Source organism: Eptatretus burgeri, chromosome 1 (assembly GCF_056783735.1).
Source record: "Eptatretus burgeri isolate ZD-2024b chromosome 1, Ebu_testis_v1, whole genome shotgun sequence".
In the NCBI taxonomy this organism is placed as follows: Eukaryota; Metazoa; Chordata; class Myxini; order Myxiniformes; family Myxinidae; genus Eptatretus; species Eptatretus burgeri.
The window spans coordinates 40,710,174-40,732,605 of NC_140961.1; the positions used below are offsets into that span (position 1 = coordinate 40,710,174).

The 22,432-nt window shown below is 43.4% G+C and overlaps 1 protein-coding gene across 1 annotated transcript in view; it reads left to right on the forward strand.

Moving 5' to 3' along the window:
* The first annotated feature begins 2,014 nt into the window (after nucleotides 1-2,014).
* Nucleotides 2,015-22,432, forward strand: part of LOC147034320 (G protein-coupled receptor 12-like) — a 21,178-nt gene continuing 760 nt past the window's right edge. The window contains exons 1-2 of the mRNA XM_085880725.1: nucleotides 2,015-2,570; nucleotides 20,699-22,432. The exon at nucleotides 20,699-22,432 is cut by the window's right edge and continues 760 nt beyond it. Coding sequence (XP_085736851.1) covers nucleotides 20,732-21,742 — 1,011 coding nt within the window. The 5' untranslated portion in view covers nucleotides 2,015-2,570; nucleotides 20,699-20,731 and the 3' untranslated portion in view covers nucleotides 21,743-22,432. The remainder of the gene's footprint in view (nucleotides 2,571-20,698) is intronic.

Here is a 22,432-nt window from a genome sequence, read left to right on the forward strand (position 1 = left end):
TCCAAGGATCCCAAGCCCACCACCCAAACCATTAAGGCAAAACCAGGTATAAATTTCCATCAGGGAACACTTATCAGTTTTCAACTTCATGCTATTTTTAATTGCCCATTTGGTAAGAACATTCAAAGCAGATTGTTGTGTCATGTTAGGTTGCCTGCCTCTTGAATTCTTAATCATTGTCATGTCATCAACATACTTAAGGGCAAGGATGTGAGTAAAGCCATCCGGCTGAGTCATTGTGTTATTAATTTGAGCCAAAAAACAGAGGGGGCCTAATTTGATACCCTGTGGTACCCCTCCACTGAGGGTTCCATGTACAGATAAGGTCCCCTTGTATCTAACACAATGAACTATTTCATCTAAGAAACTTCATATCCAAGGAATGAAGGCAAGCCTGACACCCATTTTTTTTTAATCAACTTTGTTACAACCACATTGTGATTTATCAGATGAAAAGCTTCAGAAAAATGTTTCAACCACCGAGCTGCGACTTTGTTGTTTATCAGGTTGTTTGTATGAATTATTCATCAACTTAACGAGGTAGTGTGAAGTGGAATAACTTGCCTTGTTACCAAACTGATTGATGTCAATATTGTCTTTGATGTCACTGAGTATCCATTCAGTTGCAAAGGTTTCAGCGAATTTTGCCAAGTGTTCAATCAGGGATATTGGTCTGAGTTTGTTCTGAAGGTCTTCGGGATCGGAACGACGATTGTTTTTTTTTTTTTTCCACTCTCCTGGAACGGTTCCCTGTTTAAATGAAGAATTTAAGATATCCGTTCATGGGGCACTGAATTGACGAATCAAACGGGCTGGGATTCCGTCAGGCATCAGGACCAGAAGATTATATTGCGATTGATGTACCGTCGGACTTTGTAGATTTGATGTTCCTCCACTACTGGATGTGGACCATGGATGGGGCTGGTAAGTATGCCTGTAGTGTTGAGCAGTCTAAAGGAGTAACATCCTTCGCAATTTCCACAAAGTGGTCGTTGATGTAGTTGGCTGTTGCTGGTCATCCTCCAGGTCGATATGAGGAGGTGTGCCGGGTTTGAACTCTATCGTGATAGAAGTGCAGTTTGGCCTCTACAATCAATTTAGAAATTTTATTCCAAAACTTCCTTCCGTTGCTCATTTCTCTGCCTGAAAAGCTTTTGACGCTTTATTCATGAGACTTTTGATCAATGCAAGTCATTGCATTGTGTAACCATTGTGTAACTGGTTTATCACCATTGTGTAACTTTTCTTGCTTAGTGGGAATGAAGGAGTCAAAAGTTGTATGCATTGTACGATAGAAAGAATCACATTTCGTTTGGACCTCAGGCTTCTCCTTAACCTCCGACCGGTCATGGTGAGTCATCCATTGGACAAATTCTTGGGGTGTTGAGTCCTTAATGGGTCTTGTCTTGTCATTACTTTGTTCGACTGGGCTGTTGTAATACATGACTTCCAAATCACTGTGTTATGATCACTATTGCCAATTGGAGGGTATATATCGAGTTCGTTGGAGAAAAACTTCAGGTTAGTGAGGAGCATGTCCAACGCTGCTCCTTGGCGAGTTGGTTTCTTCACCTGTTGGACCTGATTACCTGATGTGAGCGGGGACGTGTCAAGACGATTCAGGTCTCCAGCAATAACAATGCCAGCAGCATCAGGATGTGCAGTTGTGATATTGCCAATCGTCTGCTGTGAATGGTCAACAAGTTGATCCGTTCATTCCCTGGAGGCGAATAGAACACCTGGGAAATTGATGGTGGTACTCGTTTTTTGGGCGTGATTTTATCCATTCAATTTCTATCTCGTCGGGGACCATCGCCTTTCGCTTTTGACTTGTCGTTGTTTGAGGTTCCAAAGGTAGGAGCGCCGGAGGGATCGCTTTCAAAAATGCCTTCAGGTGCTTTTGGGAGAGTTCACCAAGCCGATTGGAGGAGCAGGTCCCGGGCTTGCGGATCATGGATGTGACGTGAAACGGGCGGTGCATCCTCGTGCAGTGTGGCCATGCCCACCAGGCCCGTGATGATGTTTTTTTGTGAATGGAGCTCATTTGGCATTCTGAACGCGTTGCCTGCGCGCCGGGTCATCGCCTGCAACGAGAGCGTGGGAGCAAAGCACGGGCAGAGAGAGAGAGAGAGAGAGAGAGAGAGAGAGAGAGAGAGAGAGAGAGAGAGAGAGAGAGAGAGAGAGAGAGAGAGAGATAGGTGGGTGGAAACAGGGACGGAGAGCAGACCGAGTCAGGGTGGGATATACACCATAATAGAGCGAGACAGACACGGAGAGAACAGTTGAATTAAGAATTGAGATAGACAGCACTTCGAGAGCCCGGTGTCTTGCAGCTTGACGTCACAACGCGATATCAGCATGCGAGAGAAGAGCTCCTCGGAGAGCCCTGGTGGACATCTCCCGCCCGTGCGCCTCGTTGTGCCGTGCCTGCCGACCGTGCCCGGTCTTTGGGCCGTCCGCGAGGATAAAATGCCTTGAATCCAAGTCCGCGCCTCTCCAGCACGTTTTCCCTGCACGGTGCACAGCTCCGTGCACCTGTGCCTAGAACGAGCATCACAGCGACGTATCAGGTGAGTGCTGTACGTTGTGTGCGTGATGGGGTTAAGGGATGCACACGGGTGCCGCGCGTGAGACACGTCTGAGTGTGATCCATGAGGGTGTAAGCTCTCCAGGTGTTGCCCCTTGTCCGAGTTGGACGTTTGGACCGCAAGCAATTATTGCATTCGTGAGTTTAAAACTCGCGCACGTCTCTCCCGCTGCTCGGACTTCATTATTAGCAAGACGTTTTCAATAAGACCAGGAGAACGATTCGCCGTTAACTTAGTCCTTGGTCCTTTTACGTTCAAACAAGCAAATATTTTTTACTCCGGTGTAACCCACGAACAAGTACTGCATGCCCAATGCTGGAAATATATATATATATATATAGTGCAGTGATCGAGTTCACGATGTCGCAAATGTCATCAAACGTTTCATTGCCAGTCGAGCAAGGCGATGGAACGTCCTTCGTAGACGCCATTAAGCCGGCTGTCTCATCCTCTTGCATGCTTTGGAGGACTAAAATTGCAATCGTGAGTTGTCTTTCGTCAAGAAGGATGTTCATATGTTGTACGTGAGTCGTGGGTCGTGCAGGTGTGCGCTTGACTCTGAGCCGTCGAGTCTCGGTTCAAATCCCAACCGACTATGCGATGGTGGCTTTTCGGGTGCGACATGTAGGGCGTTGTATCACAAAGTTCACCGTCCCGATCGGATGGACCTCAAACTGGGTGCAGCATCAGCCGGTGGACGTCCATGAACTCAGGGTGTCTCGTGCGAGGAGTGTGCGAGCTGTCGCAGGTGCCCTGACCAAATTCCTGCCACCTTCAAGTCGAGCTTCGCCAGCCAGTTTTGTGAAAAACTTGGCTCAAAAAGTTTCTGCGGCCGACTTCACAACAAGGTGGGAATAATTAGGGCCATTACTAAAAGTGGTTGTCGTGGTAGTGGTTCCCTACCACTCGCTGTGTACTGACATTCTGTGCCATCAGGATACGAGTGGTCGATGCCAAAATATCTGCTCTGTGGCTGGAAAACCCACGTGTAATTATCTTCAAGCAAGGCTGGGTGTCCCCTTGTTCACAATGATGCCTCGCCATGATAACTACACATATACATCATCATTATCAGACAAACTCTGAACGATGCACATGGCTGTTATTGTTAAGTTTGGTGAATTTTCGAGCTGGCAATAAGAGGAGGCCAAATTAAATAAAATAGATACTTTGTTGTTTGTCTTGAGAGGGGCGAGAGGGAAGGCTGAGGAAGCAATGGATGGATGAACAAAAAATAGAACCTTTGATATAAATATAGCTATCCGGTATATATTTGTGGACAAGCCACGTAAGAGTTCCCTTGTGATGTGAGCACCTGTTTCATGTGGTCAGGAGGGAGGTGCGCTAAGGGCTGAGTGCTCTGCAAAGGAAAAGTTGGTGCCATGCTGGGGAGAACATCTAACAAGGACCTTTCACCAGCATCACTTCCACCTGTGCTGCATTATCTTATTAGGTCTGTCTGTATCTCAGGTGGTTGTTATCTCCATTTGTGGGTTTCAGGAGGTGGGGAACTCAAAATTAGTAACACCTTCTTTAATATTCACGAGTTTTAATACATATATATATATATATATATATATATATATATATATATATATATATATATATATATATATATATATATATATGTATATATATATAAATATATATATATATTTATTTACACTTCAGGACTGGTCTCCCATATTCATTTTGGAAATTGGAAATCAGCCAACATCACAGCATTGCATAAAAAAGCTGCAAAATCGGATCCCCTTAACGACAGACCAATTAGCGAACTGTACTTCTAATGATCAGCAAGGTCATGGAATCCATCATCACAGTTGACATCGAATAATTACGGCCTATTATAACATACTGTTACGGCTGTGGAAATTCGCATTACACTATAAAGGACCCTCAGGTGAGATATCTTCATAGGTACATGTGTAGTTAGCCCAAACCCGTTGTCTAGAGGGAATTTATGTGTGATTCATCTGGGCTGCGACGCTTTGAGATAGCCGTTTTTCTGTTCTGTCGTTATTTTGAACCAACCACGTCCCAACCGCCATCACACAACAACCACCTTAACCACCACGCCAGCCATCGTCACCAACTACAACCACACTCCAATCCGCAGACAGCAACCACAACGCCAACCCTCACCACAGAAGACCCTCCACCACCTTCGCCTTTACCTTCATGAATTCATCCCACATCATCGCTTCCACAGCCATTCCCACACCACCTGTGAACACTGAACGTCGGGCTGTCTCGGGCCCGTTCGGTGATTGGTGCCGAACGCACCGAACCGTGAGCGTGAATGGCGGCCTTTCCGAGGGGAAAATTCGGATCAGGAATGCTTCACGCCCACTTCTCCTCCGTCCAATTGGCGAGCGCGGGGCGGTTTGGTCCCGCCTCCAAGCGTGTGTATGTGAAGTCCGTATATGCAAATTTTAGGATCAGGAGAGGTTCACGCCCATTTTTGCCTGACCAATGGCTGTCCGGGGGGGGGGGCGGCGTGGCCCCGCCTCCAATCGCATTCTGATCCTAAAATTTGCATATTGGCTGCTCCTGCCGCCTATAAAAAGGCGAGCGCAAGGCGAATTGGAGAGAGTTGGGTTTTTGGAGTTGCTTGGAGAGTGTCGTCGAGAGGTTGCTCTTGGGGGACAAGGAGCGTGCGTTGGCGGAGTGGAGTCGAGTGCGCGCGGTGGAACTGCAAGCAAGGGAGCTCGGGTCCGAGGCAGGAAGGACGGCGGTCGGCGACGAGGTTGCGTTGTGGGGGATCGCTCGTCTCGTCATGGGACCCAAGCCAGCCAGCCACTCCCCTGCCCCAGGGCATCAACAATTCCCCCTTTCCCCCGCGCTGAGATAGTGCAAAAGGGGGCCCCGTTCCCACCCCACCCCAAACGTGGTGCCAACGAAACCCGCCAGAGGCCCGGAGTCGGGGCACAGCGGCGCGGCCACATTTGCGGCTTGCCCACCAACGCGTCACGAGGACGCGGGTAAGACCTCCCCGGTCTCGCGGACCTGGCCGCTCCTCCAGGTCACGCGCACATTTGGCCTACAGGCCCGTCTGCCTCCTTGTCTGTGAGGGTGGCTTCTTTCCTTTGCTTTTGTGCAAATGTCTGTGTTGGCGCCGTCTGTGAAGTAAAACTGTATAAGTGTTGCTGTGTGTGCGCGTAGTCGGTTTTAGCTCTTACATTTGCTTTATGTGCATTTTGATTCTGTATGGCTGTATATATGTGCTTTCCGTGTGCCGGGAAATAAAATGCATGCTTGTTGAACTGTGCCCGTTTCGCTTCGTCTTTTCTTTGTTGACCCTCCATCTTACATCACATAAGGGGTTCGTAGTGGGTGCAACATCCCGGTAATTAATCTGAACCGTCCAGGTCGACGATAACACCACTCAGTTAGTACGTAACGTAAGTCCCGATAGTACGGAATGGGCCGCCCAAGCGGCTCGTGTCCGGAGTCGACCTGCGGCGAGGTACAATCGCCCGGTTTACCATCCGCGTGGGTACTTAGGTAGGTCGAGTTTGGCGAACAACCCTATCCTACGCGGGTGGCCGATTGGCACAATTGTGGTGAGGTCGAAAGGCCCACCCGTGACTAGCTCCCGGCGTTGGTCCGAGAGGGACACGACAGAATTGTTCATCTGGTGGGCGACGTGCCGCTATTTGAGTTACGCGGCCGTTCGCACGCCGGAGGGCGCGAATTCGCAACAATACCTTTTTTGTCATTTAGACCTCTCCAGGCCTTACACCTTTTAGACCCCCCCCCAAAACATTTTAGACCTTGAAGACCCCTTGTAACTTGTGATACCCTTTATATCCCCCATAAACTCTTTCGACCTTGACATCCTTTAGACCGCTTCGACCCCTTGACCTTTAGATACTGTTTTGACCCTTTAGGGTTTCGACCCCGTTAGACTTCCTGGACCTGATATACCACTCAGACCTGCAACTACTGTTGGTTTAAACAGACCCCTTAGACCCTTTATACCCTTTATACCCTTAGACCCTCTTAGACTACTTGGATCACTTGCCCTGATGGACCACTTAGACCCCTTAACCCTTCAGACTATTTATACCTTTTACACCATTTAGAACCTTTAGACCCCTCAGAAACTTCAAAACTGCTGAGAAACTTAATATCCCGAAGATCCTTTGGAACACTTAGACACTTAAGACCCATAAGACCTTGGAGATGCTCAAGATAAAGGAGGATTTTCCAGAGTCGGAGAGATCATTGATGAAAACCAGAAAAAGAACAGGGCCCAGAACGCTGCCTTGAGGATCTCCAGCCTGGAGATCCCTAACATTAGGAGATCCCTAACTGGAGATACCTGGAGATCTCCAGCCTGGAGATCCCAAACATTTCGACCCCTAACACACATATAGACCCTTAACCCCCCCCCCAAAAAGACCCTTCAGACCACTTGGATCCCTTGATGCTTTGGATCCATTTCGACACTAAATATCCCTTTAGACCTTTTAGACCCCTGAAGACCTTTCAAGACCCTTTAGACCCCTGAGACTCTTGAAGACATTTACACCCTTAAGACCGTTTAAACCCCTTCACTGGTAGACCTTGAAACTCATGAGACTTCTTTTGACTCGAACTACCATTGGAAAATACCCTTTAGATCTTTAGACTCCTTAAGACCCTTATAGACAATTAAAGACTATTTAGACCACTTAGACCCTTTCGACCTTCACATTGCTTTGACCCCTTCGACCCGTTAGACCTGTTAGACCCCTTTAGACGCACACCACACAAATATCCATGGAGTTTTATTGCAGGATGCAGACTGTACTTTTTCAGTAAGTGATGAACAATCTCCACACACTCGGAGGCCGGGTACTCTACAAAGTGGAACAGAATTTGCATGTTGGGTCACAAAATTGGTTCACCAATTTAAAGCCTGGAACAATATTGTGATATTTTGGCCTCCTGCCCAAACCGCTGAATTGATCGTTCTGAAACTTTTGGAGATTGGAGTTACTGTCCCTGTGACGGTCGATCGACAGTCGACGCAAGGACAACATAGGCCACATTTCTAAAATTGTCAATTTTTATCCGATTGACTTGAAATATGAAGATAATTTGCATATTTGGGCATAGGAATTCAACCACCAATTATTTTTAAGGTCAATTTTTTTTGGGGGATTTTACAAGTATCGTGCAATGCATCCTTCCTCTTCTCCAATGGTTTGATTTCTGATCACCAATTTGGTTTCAGACCAGGTCACTCTACTCTAGATATGCTGCTTCTGCTCTCCCAACAATGGATGGAGGTACGAACTGCCAGACATGAAATCAGAGCCATATGCATAATAGACATATCGTGTGCCTTTGACATTGTCTGGCATCCTGCCCTCCTCAACAAATTCTCTTCCTATGGTATCCAAGGCCATCTCCACTCATGGCTCACAGACTTCCTCTCCTGTCGCAGTCAAGGTGTGGCCCAAAATGGAGATCTTTCATCTCCTCTTCCTGTCCAGGCTGGAGATCCTCAAGGCAGCGTTCTGGGCCCTGTTCTTTTTCTGGTTTTCATCAATGATCTCTCCGACTCTCTGGAAAATCCTCTTTATCTCTTTGGTGATGACTCCACTCTCTGTCATACCATCGGTCATCCCTCAGACTGACAAGCAGCAGCTTCTTCGCTCTCTGCAGATCTGGGTAAAATCACAAACTGGTCCAACATGTCGAACATGTCTTTCAATATGGACAAATCTCACACTCTCACTTTGTCTCTCTGAAAGGACCGTTTCGAACCCCCCCCCCCCCAATCTACTTTCTCAAGCATCCTCTGGAAGAAGTCCTTTCATTCAAGCTTCTGGGTCTCACTATCTGCCATGATCTTTCCTGGGAAAGCCACATTTCCAACCTGGCCTCCAAAGCCAGTCGCCGACTGGGAATCCTCCATCGTGCAAAGTCCTTCCTCGGCCCACCTGAGCTCCTGATCACTTACAAAGCTTTCGTCCGCAGCCTGATGGAGTACTGCTCTCCCCTCTGGGCTGGTGCATCCTACCTCCCACCTTTGTCGGCTTCACGCTGTGGAAACCAAGGCATTTCGGATCATTGGTATCTCCTGCGATGAGGCTGAGTTTTTGGGCCTCTCACTCTCTCACCGCAGGCAAGTCGGGAGTCTTTCTGTCTTCTACCGTCTCCTCTCCGGTCTCGCCCCCCCCACTCTGTCTACAATATGTCTCCCCCATATTTCCGCAGGACGCTCAAGGTCTGCTGGCAACCCCCTTCTGGTGAAACTACGAAAATCACGAATCACTGCTCGCCTTCACTCATTTATTCCTCTTTTTTCCCGCCTTTGGAATAAACTCTCTAACTCTGTTCAATCCCATTCTTCCCTCCAGGTCTTCAAAACAGCCGTTCACCACCACCTCTTATCTTCTCCCATCCAAATCCTCGATGTTGTCTACCCACGTCAATCCACCCCAAAACCACCTCCTTCAAATTCACTACATTCCTTTCTGAAAGTCCCTATAATGTCCATCTTGTATACCCCGTGTTCCCCGCCCCATCCCTCTCCCTTCCCCCAGATCTCCTAATGTCTATGTTCCCCACTGTTTTGTCCTTCCCTCTCCCACCAATTTTGTCTCCTGCCTCCCTTGCTGTGCGATGTGTGTTTCCTCTCATATGAGCCTCGACAAGGTATACAAAAAAAAATGCATGACATCTTTCTTGTTTGTATATCAATTGCTTACAGGTCAAACTTCAAATCAATCTTCACAAAACTTCACACCCTGGTAGAGTTCATCATAAGCAAGAAGCCTATTGTTTTGAGGTCAAAAGATCAACATCGGCCAAAGGTCAACAACTCTGACCTGTTTCTAAAATCCTCAGTTTTCATCTGCTTGACAAGAAATTTCAACAGGATTTGCATATGAGGTCGCTGAATTCTACCACCAATTATTTTTGGGGTCAAAAAGTCAACACCGGCCAAATTTCCAAAATTGAGATATCGGGCCAAAAACTATATATATCTCAAAAGGTTGTGGACAAGTTATGATAAAACTTGACAGATGATTTAGGGATGTGACTCGAACAAGCTGATTAGATTTTGGTTGATCCGGCCTATCGGTGGGATACAAAACGTCAACTGTTCAGCCTGGAGGAGGTATGTCCTCGACCAATGCCGTTCCAGTTGGTATTGTGCTGGGTTATTCTTGACAACCTGTGAGCCGTCCACCTTGCAGAAGGAAATAAATAATCGGGCCACTGGAGGGATATCACAAGTCACCCCAGTTTCCCCTTCACACATGTTCTTGCAGTCCCATCAACCTTTTACTTTTAATGGTTACAAGCAGGGTGGTGGAAATTTTTGGACGACCATCTAGGTGAGTACAATATGTGGATTTTTTGCATACATAGTCCAGGCTCGTGGAAGAATGAGAACACCTAATGGATCAGGACAACATGCCACAAAAGGAACAGCAGAAGGAGAATGAGGAAATGCCGAAAGCATGTCGGAGGGAGAAAATAGACAGAGACAGAAAAACAAGGGATGCGGGTAATGATGATTCTCACAAATTCAAAGTCTTGTTGATTCATAAATAATCTGAGTCAACCTGCTTTTCCCACTGGGCAGATTAATCTTTGGACAACCAGAAATGCATTGTTCAATATTTATTTAACCATTCATTGTGTTATTTTTGTTCATCCAGCACGTACAAGCTTCACCATGAACCTTACATGCTGTCGAATACCATGTTGCACCAGGAGACTTTAGGGTAAATTGCTTGGTAATTGCACAGTAACGGTACTTGGGGAATTGAGCAAAACCCCAGGGAATGTCCATGGAAAAGGTACCTGACAACGCCTTAGCAGAACAAACTCGACGGTCACTGTCCTTTTGCTCACATGAATAATTATCAACCCTATTATTACCAATGTTATCAACAGGTATCTCATCCTGCTAAATGTTTCTTTTCTTCTTTCCACCATTAACACTGAAAACACCAAAGCGACGTGACATGAGATCATGATGTCAAAGACCTCATGGTCATGTATCTCCACCACCCAGAGAACCAGTGTCACTCATGATCAAATGCATACATTGATCCTGGTAAATCGATGTATGTCGCATTCACAAGGACAACAAAACATCCTTCCACGTGAATCTATTGCAAATTTCCCACTGTTGTCAATACATAAGCCCATGGAGACCTGCAGAATGTAATTGTGGAATGGTGTATCCAGAGGAAGCACTATAAAAAAATACCTCCTTTACCTTTAAAAGAAAAATAAACCAACCTCCGGTTATGAGCAGACTGCAAAAAGCAGATACTGCCTGCGGCTCAATATAGCCTCACAACAGGGTAGGTCGTACTGCAACGTATTAGGAACGAGAACGTTATTACTTTCTCGACATGTGTTGACCAGCTCGCTCGACCAACCCAGTAGGGGGGCTATAATCAGGGGCTATAACCCTCAAAGGGGCTGGAGTGAGTTGCAGTATCTGCTTTTTGCAGTTTGTGCAAACCGGGAGCTTTGTCCTTCTTTCAATTGCAATTTTTCTCAGGAACTCTCCAGATCTATCTGTGGACCACACAGAGCATAATGTGTGGCAGACACACCCTGTTGGTCAGGATCCATGCAGTAATCACTGGTGAGGCACATGGTTCCTGGTATTGCAAAAGGTGAAGGCTTTTGTATTTGATGCTTCCTACCTTTGTATGGATTATTTGGACAACTACAAACACCTGCTCCTTTTGGGAAGAGCCTGGCGGGCGAGGGTTGGGTGGGAGGATTGTGAGGCAGATGGGGCACATATATTTTGTGCCGTGGCTGATAATTCCACATATGTGCAGCAGGGGTCAGTCAGCCACATGTTCTGAAGCACGCATACAAGCGAAAGTCGGAAGTCGTCTCACTGCCCACTCTTGCAAAGGGCAGGGAGATTTTTTTTTTTTTTTTGAGTTCATGACCTGACCCTTGGTACTACCAATAAGTAGGAAAAACTTTGTAGAGATTAGGGCAGCCCTGTTATTTTCTATGATTTTCATGCGTACACACATACAGAGAGTTGTCCAATTTAATGGAGTAGGATGTGTGTGGTCAGACCAATTGGGCTCCAAGGTCTCTGTCTCTCCAACCTGCTTCTGTCTCTGTCTTCTGTCTCTCCAACCTGCTTGATCTGTTGTACATCATTCCTTCCCAATTCCATATCCAGGCGATGCACTTTTCACTGTTTTCTTGTTTGTTTGTTTGTCCGAGCGAGATCTCAGCCATCCTTTGAGCTCAGAAGCTGAAATTTGGGGACAAAGTTAAAGATGTGCTTTGGCAAAAAAGTTGTTTTTTTATTTTTTGAATAATCAGTTAATTGATTAATTATTTAATTATTAACTATTTATTAATTACTTAATTTTATTTCTCATCCTGGCACTATCACAGGCACCTTTTGAGTTTCTCATCCTGGCACTATCACAGGCACCTTTTGAGTTAGCTGAGATTTGGACATGACAGTGACCAAGTGATTTCACTGTAAAGAGTATTTTTGATTTATCGATTCATCGATTAATTATTGTCTTTCGAGCTTTCCAGGGGATATCTCAGCCATCCTTTGAGCAATGAAGCTGAAATTTGGGGACAAAAGTGAATATGTACTTTAACAAAAAGGGTGTTTTTAATTTTTTTATTAATCAATTAATTGATTAATTACTTAATTATTATCTTATTATTAAGTACTTATTTATTTTATTTCTCATTCTGGCAATATCTCAGGCATATTTTGAGCGAGGAAGCCAAAATTTGGACACAACAGTGAGCAAGTGATTTGGCTATAAAGAGTATTTTTGATTTATCGATTAATTGATTAATCGATTAATCGATTAATTATTGTCTTTGGAGCTTTCCAGGGGATATCTCAGCCATCCTTTGAGCAATGAAGCTGAAATTTGGGGACAAAAGTGAAGATGTACTTTAACAAAAAAGGTGTTTTTAATTTTTTTATCAATCAATTAATTGATTAATTACTTAATTATGATCTTCTTATTAAGTACTTATTTATTTTATTTCTCATTCTGGCAATATCTCAGGCATATTTTGAGCGAGGAAGCCAAAATTTGGACACAACAGTGAGCAAGTGATTTGGCTATAAAGAGTATTTTTGATTTATCGATTAATTGATTAATCGATTAATCGATTAATTATTGTCTTTGGAGCTTTCCAGGGGATATCTCAACCATCCTTTGAGCAATGAAGCTGAAATTTGGGGACAAAAGTGAAGATGTACTTTAACAAAAAAGGTGTTTTTAATTTTTTTATCAATCAATTAATTGGTTAATTATTTAATTATTATCTTCTTATTAAGTACTGATTTATTTTATTTCGCATTCTGGCAATATCTCAGGCATATTTTGAGTGAGGAAGCCAAAATTTGGACACAACAGTGAGCAAGTAATTTGGCTATGAAGAGTATTTTTGATTTATTGAGGAATTAATTAATTATTAAATTTTCTGATTAAGTACTTAATTTTCAAAAAGTTCCAGATTCGGATGAAACGGTGGTGGTTTAGGAATGCTATCAGTCAATTGCATAAGATTTATTATTTTATGATTAGTGAATATATCATTTATTTCTTTTAAGTATGCAATTAATCAATTAATCAATCAATTATTGTACAACACTCCCTCCCAATTCCAACTTCATGTGCTGCAAGGCGGCATTGCCGGGTGCCGAAGGCACCCCGGTGATGTCGCGTGCTGGGGGATTGTTTTTTATTTATCTGGCATGGGGGCAGTGTACTTTTATTGCACCGGTACTTGTTTTTTCCTTGTTGACTACAAACCAAAATATTGCACACCACTTCCTCCCAATTCCATATCCAGGTGATGCATGACATCATCGCCAGGTGCCAAAGGAAGGGACTACTCAGTTTTTACTCCATTTGTTTTCTCGCTTTCTTGTTTTCTTTCTTGTTTGTTTTCTTGTTTGTCTGCGCGATATCTTAGCCATCCTTTGAGCTAGGAAGTTGAAATTTAGAGACAAATGTGAAGATGTACTTTAACAAAAAGGGTGTTTTAAATTTTTTTATTTATCAATTAATTGATTCATTACTTAATCATTATCGATTTATTAACGCCTTATTTATTTTCTTTCTCATCTGGGCAATATCTCAGCCACCTTTTGAGCAAGGAAGCTGATATTTGGAGATTACAGTGAACAAGTGATTTGACTATAAAGGGTATCTTTAATTTATTGATTTATCAATTCATTGATTAATTATTCATTTTTTGATGAATTACTTAATTTTCAAAAAATTACAGAGGGACAAATTCATCGATATGGCCAAAGAGAAGTCATGGTATAGATGTTTTCCCTCGTCGCCATGTGATGAATATGTGGTGTGTTCAGTTGCCAAGTTTCTTGAAGAGTGCTCGCTAAGTGGCTTAAGTACTCTCAAGCAAACACTCCATTCAAAACTGTTGATAAGGAATGGCTGGCTTGGCAAGCGTGAGCGAGCTGCTTGATAACTAAACACACTCCTGGACATCTCAGCGGCATACAGCACATACAAAATTCCAACAAAAGGACAGTTTTTTTGTTGTTTTTTTAAATTAAAGACTTAAAATCTTAATCCAGACTGTTTTCATTGTCATGAAAACATACCTTGTTCAGTTTTCAATGCATTGTTTAAGTTTTTGAAATGTATATAAATTCAGAGGTGATGTTGAGTGAACGAAAGTGGATGCATACATTTCATATAACTTTAAAGTGTATGTGTACATAAAAAATATTTCTCTTGAATTTTCCCGGCCTCCTGACTAATTAATTACATGTGCAGCCATTTCACTACAAAGCGGATTTTCATCGCCTCAAATGTTTATTTACTTCCCATAATACAATATGTGAATTATGTGTCCATCAGTTTGTTAATAAGCCTTGAAAGGTTGGGCGAAAACCAAAAGCTTTAAAAAAAATTTAAGACCACTGTTTTCTTTCCTCTACATTATCAGAGTTGATATTTGGACACGACAGTGTCCCTGACCCATGATGTACATTGGGTGGTGTACATAGACTGCTGCCGCAATTGCTGCCAACAAAACATGCATGATCTCATTTCCTCTGCATGAGTTGTAATCAAAATGTACCAATATTTCCTCAAAACGGTACCTTCATTTAATGATAGAAGACAAGTTGTTCAGTCTTTAAATGTACACCAGAGGCCTGTGTGCCCTGTTACAAGGCAAGGCCTTTTTGATTCCGCCAACAAAACTGTGGATTAAGACCCTTGTGAGGTGAACATGGGCTGATCAAGGATAAGTCTGATTTTGTTTTTTTCAGGATGAGATAAGTTCATTATGTTCAAAAGGGGTGTTTAAATTTATCCAAATACCCAGTTTTCATTAATGTAATCTCTTGGAGTTCCCTTAGTATGCATAAAAAACTTTTGGGCTGCTAGTGTTATGGAGGAGAGAGACACACAAACTTATTGTTATGAATGCAGCCTGTTGCTGCTGGTTGCATCACTGCTGAGAGCACGGCTGTGCCACTGATGCAGTGCTCCCTGTTTCCAGTAAGCTGGCACTTATTTTGCCGACTTTGGAAGGACCCACCTGGTGTTATTTAACGGCCCAACAGGGGCTTGAACTCAAGACCTTAAAAGGTCCCCAGAATCAAACAAGAAAGAGAGCAATCAGAGATTGCAGACCCTCGCTAGTTTTGTGGTTTTATGTGGTGTATTTTGTGTGGCGTTTGTGTGCTGGTGTGTTACGTAAATTGATGAGACATAACGAGAACTGCCACTTTATAACTGCTGGCAGTGATGACCGGGTACCAAGACCCTAAACATATAAATGCAACCCCGCTTTGATCAGACACCTGACCCTGACCCATGATGTTCATTATTATTCAATTGAATTTAGAATGGGATTAAAAATAAATTCAACTCAAATGGAAGACCAAATATGTATAGTCCTGCATTGGAATAATCAGAAGGAACCCGAACAAGCAAAAAGCAAAGATGAAGTCATCAGGAGGAACCTGGATAGGATTTGGGTTTCAGATACTCCTCCTCTACCCTCAAACCCATTCCGGCACAGCCAAGTGAGCCTTATTCAAAAAAAAAAAAAATCAAAAAGAACCCAGATTTTAAAAATCAATAATTCTGGCTGCCAGATCATGTATCTGATCAGGTTGAAATTTAAAACATATATTCCCCATCACTATTAGATCACAATTCTAAAGTTTTACATCGGTTCAAGCAGTTTGATTAAGCGGTTCAAGAGGAACATTTTTTTAAAAGATTTTCGCTCAATCCAATATGGCTGCCAGACCATGTGACTTTTCAATTATTTGTGACTACCCTGGTATCCCCAGGGCTTGCGGAACATTTGTGTGAAGTTTCCCCTCCATCTGTCCAGCCGTTCTGGAGAAGACGATTTTTATATGTTTTTGTATAAATCCAATATGGCTGCCAAATCTACCAAACCAAACCAGGAACGGTTGGCCAGGCTGTCGCTGCATCCCATAAAGGATCCCTTTAACTTTAAAGCCTGTCTTCGTCGCGCATGCAGCGGTGGATTAAGACCCCTGTGAGGTGAACACGGGCTGATCAAGCATAAGTCTGATGTTGTTTTTTCAATGAAATAAAATGAATTAATGAAATAAAATGATTTATTCAACAAAAGAGTAGCAGCTAAATGCAGAACATCCCTGGAGACATCGCAAAGTTCTATTGCCCGTGAAATAAACATTGCAGAAAATGCACCATTTTTCCTGCTCATCTGTGTACGTGTCACGTGGTACATCAGTTTGAGGTCCTTGCAAACATTATAACTTTATTTTAAAAGTCCGTTTGTTTTTTGTTTTTTACCAAATTTGCTTTGCTTCCCTGTATAGTATATCGCGAAACATCCGAAGATATATACATAGATCTGGCAGACACTATGGATAGGCAATCCCTCTGGGGGACAGGGAACGAGGTCGAACAGTGAATGCATCAAATCATATAGTTCAATGAAGCTGCTTCCCTGAAATAAACATTGCAGAAAATGCACCATTTTTCCTGCTCATCTGTGTACGTGTCACGTGGTACATCGGTTTGAGGTCCTTGCAAACATTATAACTTTATTTTAAAAGTCCGTTTTTTTTAACCAAATTTGCTTTGCTTCCCTGTATAGTATATTGCGAAACATCCAAAGATATATACATATATCTGGCAGACACTATGTATAGGCAATCCCTCTGGGGGACAGGGCATGAGGTCGAGCAGTGAATGCATCAAATCATATAGTTCAATGAAGCTGCTTCCCTGAAATAAACATTGCAGAAAATCCACCATTTTGCCTGCTCGTCTGTGCATGTCATGTGGTACATCGGTTCGAGGTCCGCGCAAATGTTATAACTTCCATTTTAAAACGTCCGTTTCTTACCAGATTTGCTTTGATGCCCTGTAGAGCACATTGCGAAACCTCCGAAAATATAGACATAGATCTGGTTGAAGCTGGTTAATTTTCTTACGTTCCGAATTTTCTTTGTTCACTCAATATAATTCTCCAAACAGTGGAAAAATATAAGTTAAATGCTTTGGAAATTTCACATTTTCTTGTGTATATATGGAGGAGGAAACATAGCCTTGTTTGCTTGAAGTAAATAGGTGTTTCGGCTAAGATTTGAGACTCGTTATTTCTTTAAATTATCATAATTCACAACAGATTTCGACACTTATTTAGTCCAGAAGATATCCGAAATAATATTTCGATAATACACTTGAATTAGTCTTGAATATACACTTGATAATACACTTGAATTTTCTCGCAAAAATCTTATCGTAGGATGCATTAAACCACTCCAAGCTCCTAATTTGAAAACATATGGCACTTCCAAAAGCGATGTGCACAACGATTCGTAGCTATGATGAACAGGCATTCAATATGAGTGAGGAAAGTGAAGAAAAAAAACTTTATCTTTAAGAAATCGTTTCGGCCTATTCCAAGTCGGGGTAGGGTTGAGCAGGCCAAAAAACATGGCAGCTTCCTACCTGAGCGAGGTCACCCTGGAAACTCCTTAAAACTCAGAGAGCGATGTGGTTGAGGATCGCCTGATGAAGGATATAATTAAATAAGGCCGTTAATTATCTTCAAAAGGGATGTTTTAATTAACCCAATCACCTATTTTTCGCTCATGTACTTCCTTCAAGTTTTCTTTGTATACCTGCAAAGTTTCAAGCTGCTTGGTTTAATAGTTTTTGAGTTATGGTGGAGACACACACTGACACACTGACACACTGACACACTGACACACACACACACACACACACACACACACACACACACACACACACACACACTGCCTTTTATTGGTATAGATATGGGGAGAGTGAGGAAGGGGGGGAGAGAGATTCCTCACCACATGTCGCCATACACTCTGGGAAGGAGGGGTGCGATGAGGGGGGAGGGGGAGAGAGAGAGAGAGAGAGAGAGAGAGAGAGAGAGAGAGAGAGAGAGAGAGAGAGAGAGAGAGAGAGAGAGAGAGAGAGAGAGAGAGAGAGAGAGAGAGAGAGAGAGAGAGAGAGAGAGAGAGAGAGAGAGAGAGAGAGAGAGAGAGAGAGAGAGAGAGAGAGAGAGAGAGAGAGAGAGAGAGAGAGAGAGAGAGAAAAGAAAGGAGAATGTTGTGTTATACTTTATGACCATGTGCGCACGCGTGTGCACACACACACACACACACACACACACACACACACACACACACACACACACACACACGCACATGCACACACACGCACATGCACACACACACACACACACACACACACACACACACACACACACACACACGCACATGCACACACACACACACACACACACACACACACACGCGCACATGCACACACACGCACATGCACACACACACACACACACACACACACACACACACACACACACACACTTCACTATTTACGTCATAGAGAGAGATGCGTTCCTGGAAAACATCGATTAAATCTACATAATGTAAATCGAACTTCAAAATCCCATTGACTTTTAAATGTGGTAAATGAGGAATGCGTTCTTGACAGAAAAACAAATTGAATGAAAAATTTTCAGAGTAAATTAATTAAAATATTATCACAATAAAATACAATACAAAGGGGTCTGGTCATCTTTTTTTCCTGTCCAGCACAATGCTGCGAGTAGCATCATTGAGTGAGGGTGTGACAGTGATGCTGATGCAGTGCCCCTGGAGGTCGGAAGAGTAATTTGGAATGTGGTCAGGATGTCAGGGATAACTCCCCTACTCTTCACAAAGGGATCTTTAATGTCCACCAACTAATTATGGAAGATGCGACGCCCAGGTGCATTGCTTTGCCGCCACTGAAAACATTTTTCAATTCTATCTTGAACTTGTGGTTTGCTTTACTTATTCTAATCCTCTAATTTATTTTGCCTTCCAAACTCCGGAGATTTCCTCATGGAGAACCGAGCCACGGTCCCCATACCCACTGCTGGCGTCATAGGATCTTTCACCTACTTTCAAATTAGTTTTTGTTGCACTCAATCAAGTTACAATTCGGGCATATTCCTTAATTGTTTCTTCACTCAACACAATTGTCAGAAGAGTAGAAAAGTTAAGTTTAATGCTTTGGCAATTTCACATGTTCTTGTGTAAATATGGAGAAGGTGCAACCCAGGTCGAAAAACCAGTTAAAACCAGGACACATTTTCAACTGGTCTCTATTGGTTCTAATTGGTCTTTAACTGGTCTCTATTGGTTTCAACTGGTACCAGTTAAATTCAGTCAGAATTCCAATTTCCCAGTTGAAAAAACCAGTAGCTCATATTTGTACCAGTTAAAGTCTTACTGGTTCCAGTTGATACCAGATGCAATGTACTGGTCCCAGTTGATACCAGTTGCAATGTACTGGTCTCCCAGTTGATACCAGTTACAATGTACTGGTCCCAGTTGATACCAGTTAGTTAAATACATGTATTTCAACTGGTAATATTTCACTCTATTCCAATTTCCATATTAAAACCAGGAAGAAACCAACTGGCTTTACTGGTACCAGTTGGCTACTGGTTTTCAACTGGTACCAGTTGACCAGTAAGCTACTGGTCTTTACTGGTTTTTTGACCTGGGAAGCATCGCCTTCCTTCAATACATACGCTTAAATGCTAAGTTATAAGAACTGGTAATTTCTAAACGTTTTCAGATTTCACTTGATATTTTAACACTTATTTAGTCCACGAGATCCGATCCTCAAATCCGAAATCATATTTTGATTATACTAGCAGAGTACCTGCACTACGGGTGACGTTATTCCAAGCATGCAGCGTGTTCTTCTGACACATACCATTATTTGGGCAGTCTATAGGCAACTGACAGCTCTGCATACACAAAAACAAAAACCCGGGTTACATGCATGAAGCAAAAAAAAAAAATACAAAAAAAAAATACATACGTACTGCTTATAATTCAAAATTCCTAAAATCACTGGAAAACGTGGGGAAAGGAATACTGCACTGTAAATGGTGGAGACTTGTATTACCCTCCCCCACCTGGAGACGGCACTACACGATACACAGTTACATAGATCGTTTGAGTGCCCCCTCGACCCCTAAAACCCCAGGCAAAGGTAAAAACACCCTGATACATTAATTGGGGGTCATGCTGATCCTCTGTAGCAAGTCTGGATGCAATTGGCCGACAACTATTGGAGTAACACGGCAAACAAACAAACAAACACACAAACACAGGTCCATGAATTATAGTAAGGATACTTTAATTAGTCTGTGAGAGTCGATCGTGTTTCCAAGGCAAGACATTTTTCATAGGCTGAATCAAAATGGCGGATAAGACCCCTGCGAGGTGAACTTGGGCTGACCAAGGCTAACCTTTTCATGAAGGTAAGTCGTTGATTATCCTCAAAAGGGGTGTTTAAACCTACCCAAATACCCAGTTTTCATTCATGCAAACCCGTGGAGTTTCCTTCGTATGCATGCAAAGTTTTGGGCTGTTAGTTAACATGGTTTTGGAGTTATGAATGAGACACACACACACATTTATTGCTATAGATGTCAACTGAGTGTGCAAATGAGATTTAAATTGTTCATGATCATGTTTATCACTGCTTTCAAAATGGTGACCTGAATTGTTTACTCACTAGGTCCTGGAGAGTAAAGTGTTGGCAACAACAGCTATGGCTGGCCTGACAACATCCACAAAATGGCCGCCCCATTTCAACCTCTCTGAAAGTCGATGGAGTCGAGTGCTTGAAGCATCAGGTGACAGAAATGTCTCAGCAGCTGTTGCATCAGTGGACTCAATGAACTCCATAAACCCCTGGGATCTGGCATTTTGTGTTACTGGCTCAATAATTGCCGCTGAAAACGCTGTTGTGATTGCTGCAATCTTGCACACCCCGACACTCCGAGAACCAATGTTTTTGCTCATTGGAAGCCTCGCGACAGCTGACCTCTTGGCTGGCCTCGGACTCATTTTCTACTTCATCTTTCAGCACATCTATCCTTCAGACATGACGAGTCTGACCAGTGTCGGCTTGCTTGTTGCTTCCTTCTCCGCCTCTGTGTGCAGTCTGCTGGCAATAACAATTGACCGGTACCTTTCTCTTTACTATGCATTGACCTACAGTGCTGAGCGCACAGCTTCCTGCACGTACGTCATGCTTGCACTCATCTGGGTGGTGTCAACACTGTTTGGCCTGCTCCCAGCACTCGGTTGGAACTGTCTTCAAGACATGGCGACCTGCAGCATTATTCGACCTCTTACCAAAAATCACATCGTGTTTTTGGCGGTGACATTCCTCTTAGTGTTTGCCCTGATGCTACAGCTCTACACACAGATTTGCAAGATCGTTTGTCGACATGCCCAGCAGATCGCGTTGCAGCGCCATTTCCTCGCCACATCGCACTATGTGACAACGCGCAAAGGTGTATCTACTCTCGCAATTATACTGGGCACATTTGCCGCCTGCTGGATGCCATTCTCCATCTACAGCCTTGTGGGGGACATCAGTTTTCCAAGCATATACACGTATGCCACACTCCTTCCAGCCACGTACAACTCCGTCATCAACCCTGTCATCTACGCTTTTCGGAATCAGGACATACAGAAGGCACTGTGGCTCCTCTGCTGCGGTTGTCTCACCACGGGCATTCCATTCCGTGCTAGAACACCCAGCGACGTATAATTGAAACAGTCAGGGTAACGACTGAACCTCTTTATTGTGCATCCAACACCACCAAGATCATTTGCAATCACTTCCACTGAATGAGGCCGTTCAATCAGAAAATAGGTTTCGTGGGTCTTTGCAATGCAATAGTGTCTGTGAAAATTTTCTGCGTTTGTCAAGTTTATGGAGGCCATGTTACGTGATCGCACATAATATGGAGGGTTTGTTCACGGGATGTTAATTGTTTGTGCCTCGACACATTGGCTCTCTTGCACTGGGAAATGGTTCGTGTAAATTATTATCGCTCATTCCTAAGCCAATGGTCTTGGCCAGTTTCCATAAAGGAAAGCATGGGATCTACATTGAGAGTGAGCTGAGAGAATGTCACTGTTTTTGGTTTATCTGCATTGTGTGAGACGAGCTAACCCATGTGGTATTTAACACATGAGAGTTGCTGGTTTGCAATTAAAAAAATCTGCATTCTCCAGAGCAAGTCAGGTGACATGGTTAGCATGCCCCCATCAACAGCAACGACCGCAAAATGCACAAGAAAATTATTTTAGTGATTACATATTTATAGCATTTTTAACATTTCCACAGGTGCATATTTTAAAAGTTTCAGGTTTTATTTACATCTGTTGTACCTGTTGATTGTTTTGCATGCACCTCATGTCGCCACAGAGTGAAGAGTTTGCGCAGGTTAATGAG